The 5,023-nt window shown below is 37.5% G+C and overlaps 1 protein-coding gene across 1 annotated transcript; it reads left to right on the top strand.

Annotated features, from left to right (window-relative positions):
- The first annotated feature begins 908 nt into the window (after positions 1-908).
- On the top strand, positions 909-2,520 carry LOC105851785 (uncharacterized). Its single transcript, XM_012713594.1, has 2 exons — positions 909-1,357; positions 2,037-2,520. The coding sequence occupies exons 1-2, from the start codon at positions 909-911 to the stop codon at positions 2,518-2,520; spliced, it is 933 nt and encodes a 310-aa protein (XP_012569048.1).
- The last annotated feature ends 2,503 nt before the right edge of the window (positions 2,521-5,023 follow it).

The raw sequence follows: 5,023 nt of genomic DNA, 5'->3' as shown, positions 1-5,023 counted from the left end.
TGGAGTAAGTAAGATGAAGGCATTTAGGGCACGTAGGGTTGCAATTGATATGGTTGATGGATCATTCAGAGAGCAATATATAAGATTGTATAATTATTGTCATGAGTTATTAAGATCAAATCCAAATAGTACAGTTAAGTTAGAAGTCCAAGCTACAAATTCAGAGGTAATTGACTATGTGGACATACCACTTTTACCTAGTTTTCAACGCCTATATATGTGTCTTAATGGATGTAAAGAGAGTTTCCTGATTTGTAGACCAATAATTGGTCTCGATGGTTGTTTCCTTAAAGGGTATTATGGGGGTATGATTCTTGCTGCTGTAGGTAGAGATCCAAATGACCAAATGCTTCCAATTGCCCTGGCTGTAGTTGAAGGTGAGACAAGAGATTCATGGACTTGGTTCCTTAAATTATTAATTAATGACTTGGGTGGACAACAAGCATGCAAGTCCTACACCTTCATATCTGATCAACAAAAGGTACTCATTAAAGTTCTGTTTTGGTAATTCTGTTAGATTAGTAATTCTGTTTTGGTAATTCTGTTAGATTGGTAGATTGAAAATTCTGTTTTGGTAATTCTGTTAGATTGATAATTCTGTTTTGGTAATTCTGTTAGATTGGTAATTCTGTTAGATTAGTAATTCTGTTTTGTGCAAGACTGCAAGCTGCATATTTTTTAGCATCAAATAAAAAGCTGGAGGCTGCATATTTTTTAGCATCAAATAGAAAGCTACAGGCTGCATATTTTTAGCATCAAATATAGGATGATGGTGACTTGTGTGCAGGCTTTGGATATCTATTTCCCTTTGTTAATGCAAAATTTACTGTATTAAAAAACCTTTAGAGCACACATTAAAGTCCATATTCATTATTTTTTGTTGTTTATGTAAGGGACTATTGTCTGCAATGGATGAGTTGCTTCCTGGGGTGGAACAAAGATTTTGTGTAAGACACATGTATAACAACTTCAGAAAAATTCACCCAGGGAAGAAGCTTAAGGAATTGATGTGGAAGGCAACCAAGTCAACATATCATCAAACATGGGAAAGAGAAATGAAAGAGTTGAGGAAAGTTAACGAAGTGGCCTACAAATATTTAGTGAAGATTCCTTCAAGATTTAGTTTCAATTCTAAATGTGATGTGCTTGTTAATAATATGTCAGAGACATTCAATAGTGTCGTAATTGGACTTAGAGGGAAACCCATAGTGACGATGTTTGAAGACATCAAATTGTACTTAATGGAAAGGTGGGCTAGAAATAGAACTACATTGGAAAGGTACACTTGTTCTGTTCTACCTCAAATCAAGAAAAAGTTAGCAAAGGAACAAGAATTATCAAGAATGTGGTTGTGTAGGTAATATTATTTTTTATGTTTTGGTTTTGTTCTGTTTTTTAATTCTATGGTTCTGAAATCTGCCTGAAATCGAATTTTTTGAAACATGTTTATTATGCTATGATTTTGAAACATGTTTATTATTCTGAAATCTGCCTGAATTCTGCCTGCATATTTTTATGATTTCTGCCTGAAAGCTGCATTTTGCTATGAATTTTGCTTGCATATTTTTATGATTCCTGCCTGCATATTTTTATGATTTCTGCCAAAGCCTGATTTCTGCCTGAATTTTTTGAAACATGTTTATTATGCTATGATTTTGAAACATGTTTATTATTATGAAATCGGCCTGAATTATGCCTGCATATTTTTATGATTTCTACCTGAAAGCTGCATTTTGCTATGAATTCTGCCTGCATATTTTTATGATTTCTGTCTGCATATTATTCTGAAAGCCTGATTTCTGCCTGAATTTTGCTATGAATTCTGCCTGATTCTGATCCTGTTTATGCTATTGAATTCTGCCTGATTGTGATCCTGATTTCTGCCTGAATTCTCTGATTCTGATTCTGTTCTGATTCTGATTCTGTTATGATTCTGATTCTGTTCTGATTCTGATTCTGTTATGATTCTGATTCTGTTCTGATTCTGATTCTGTTATGAAATCATGTGTTAATTCTTCTTATTCTTATTGAACAAGGTATGCTGGTGAAAATATATTTGGAGTTAGTAACATCAACCACACAGGAGACAAGTTTGTGGTATCACTGGAAAATAGAGAATGTTCATGTAGGAAGTGGATGCTCACTGGAATTCCCTGCTGCCATGCAGTTTGTTGTTGCAACTTCCTCAAAAAAGATCCAGAAGACTTGATTCCAACATATTATAGGCGAGAGACATATGCCGCATGTTACCGACCTGTTATTTACCCAACAAATGGACAAAATATATGGGCTCAAACTCCATATCCTGATGTCTTACCGCCACCATCAAGAAGGCTTCCAGGAAGACCCAAAAGGTCAAGGAACAAAGATGCCGATGAAAAAAATAAGGACTCCACGATGATTAGTAGGAAAGGGATGTCAATTAAGTGCAGCAATTGTAAACAAGCTGGTCATAACAAGGCATCATGTCCAAGCCAAACCCAAGAAAGTCAGTCTAAAAGCGCTTTTCATTTCAAATAATTAATTTACAGCGTTTAAAAAAAAAAACACACATTTTAAACCGCCACCATTAAGAAGGCTTCCAGGAAGGCCCAAAAGGTCAAGGAACAAAGATGCCGATGAAAAAAATAAGGACTCGACAATGATTAGTAGGAAAGGGATGTCAATTAAGTGCATCAACTGTAAACAATCTGGTCATAAAAAGGCATCATGTCCAAGCCAAACCCAAGAAAGCCAGTCTCAAACTGAAGTTGGTCAAGCCCAAACTGAAGTTGTCCAAGCCCAAACTGAAGCTGTTCAAACCAAATTAAAGCTGCCCAAACCCAAGCCCAAGCCCAATCACAACCTGTCAAACGCAGAGGAAGACCCAGCAAACCCACACAACCTGTCAAACACAGAGGAAGACCCAGCAAACTACAATCTGCACAAGGTATGTCCCAGTCCCAGCAAGCTCAGTCCCAGTCCCAACAAGCTCAGTCCCAGTCCCAGCAAGCTCAGTCCCAGTCCCAACAAGCTCAGTCCCAGTCCCAGCAAGCTCAGTCCCAGTCCCAGCAAGCTCAGATTCAGTTCCAGCAAGCTCAGTCCCAGTTCCAGCAAGCTCAGTCCCAGTCCCAGCCTGCACAGTCCCAGACCCAGCAAGCTCAGTCCCAGTTCCAGCAAGCTCAGTCCCAGTCCCAGCCTGCACAGTCCCAGACCCAGCAAGCTCAGTCCCAGTTCCAGCAAGCTCAGTCCCAGTCCCAGCCTGCACAGTCCCATTCCCAACAAGCTCAGTCCCAGTTCCAGCAAGCTCAGTCCCAGTCCCAGCCTGCACAGTCCCAGACCCAGCAAGCTCAGTCCCAGTTCCAGCAAGCCCAATCCCAGTTCCAACAAGCTCAGTCCCAGTCCCAGCAAGCTCAGTCTCAGTCCCAGCCTGCACAGTCCCAGTCCCAGCCTGCACAAGCTCAGTCTCAGTCCCAGCCTGCACAGTCCCAGTCCCAGCCTGCACAAGCTCAGTCTTAGTCCCAGCCTGCAGAGTCTCAGTCCCAGCCTGCACAAGTTCAGTCCCAGCCTGCAAAAGCTCAAGCTCAAGCTCATTCAAGCACTTTTAGACCAAAGTTCAAAACATGGAAATTGTAATATTAGGATCTGTCACTTTTTGCTAGTTTATGATCAATTTATGATCACTTTTTGTTACTTTATTTTAGTTTATGATCAGTTTATGAACAATTTTAGTTGGTGTATGATCAATTTATGATCACTTTTTGTTAGTCAAGCACTTTCTGTGATTTTATGATCACTTTATGTCATTTTGTATCACATGAAACAAAATTATGGATTATGAATGAATTATGCAGGAAATGCTTTATGAACATTGTATGTTGTTTTGTACCACTTGAAACAGAATTATGGATTATGAATGAATGAATTATACAGGAAATGCTTTATGAACATTGTATGCTGTTTTGTACCACTTGAAACAGAATTATGGATTATGAATGAATTATGCAGGAAATGCTTTATGAACATTGTATGCTGTTTTGTACCACTTGAAACAGAATTATGGATTATGAATGAATTATGCAGGAAATGATTTATGAACATTGTATGCCGTTTTGTACCACCTGAAACAGAATTATTGATTATGCATTCCTTATGAATGAATCATTTATGGATCTCAATTCTGATTTTCTGAGATTCATAGCACCGTGTTGACTTTCTGATTTTCATCAATTTAAATCTAATATTTAATCATACAACTGCAGACAAACCAAACATTATATTGACAGTAATAGTTAAAGAAATAACAACCAAGAACATTGAAGCCACAATTGATGCAAAAGAAAATTACATTAATAGTTCCAAATTCCATACAACAAACTATATCATAACTACATACTTACAACAAATCTACTACATCAACCTCAAGAAAATTACATCTACTACAATAAGCTCATTTTAGAGCTAAGATCAACAATAAAACAACACATGCTACACCAAACAAAACGCATAAAAATAGCAGCAACTTCATCTTAATAATGGTTGACTTGTGATCTCCATGCATCTTCAAAATGACATTCCTAAGAGTCATAATCTCCAACTCCTTTTGGGGGCACTCTAAACATTGTGTATGTAGTTGTTGTGGAGTTCTCTGTTGTGTTTGAGGCATATAGTCTGAATCCCAAACAAAGTAATTGCATCTACATTCAATATCATAACTCTACAATTGATGAACAAAGACAACATCAATAACAAATCAACAATAAACAAATTTCTAATATGAACCAAAAAACCATAAATCTAAAACCCTAATATGAGAAAACCATTATGAAAAACAAAATCCCAAAATCTAATCTAACAACCTCAACTAAAATATTGAAAACCATAAAGGTATTATTGCTTACCACAAAATTCCTACAACCCCAAAACTTTCTTCCTCTGTTCGGACCCCATTTTGTCACTGTGCGCATCACAGGTTTCAAACCACAAGCACAATTTGGCAGCTCACGAATTCCATTGGAAACGAAAGAACCATAGTTGTAGGACT

This window comes from Cicer arietinum, chromosome 3 (assembly GCF_000331145.2).
Source record: "Cicer arietinum cultivar CDC Frontier isolate Library 1 chromosome 3, Cicar.CDCFrontier_v2.0, whole genome shotgun sequence".
NCBI classification, from domain to species: Eukaryota; Viridiplantae; Streptophyta; class Magnoliopsida; order Fabales; family Fabaceae; genus Cicer; species Cicer arietinum.
Note: the sequence above shows the minus strand (reverse complement) of the source record. Positions and strands in the feature narration are given on the sequence as shown.

Excerpts from the sequence above, each read along its gene's own strand:
- LOC105851785 (XM_012713594.1), top strand. The coding sequence starts at position 909 with ATGGATGAGTTGCTTCCTGGGGTGGAACAAAGATTTTGTGTAAGACAC. Across the intron at positions 1,358-2,036 it reads TCAAGAATGTGGTTGTGTAG|GTATGCTGGTGAAAATATAT; the intron begins GTAATATTATTT and ends TTATTGAACAAG.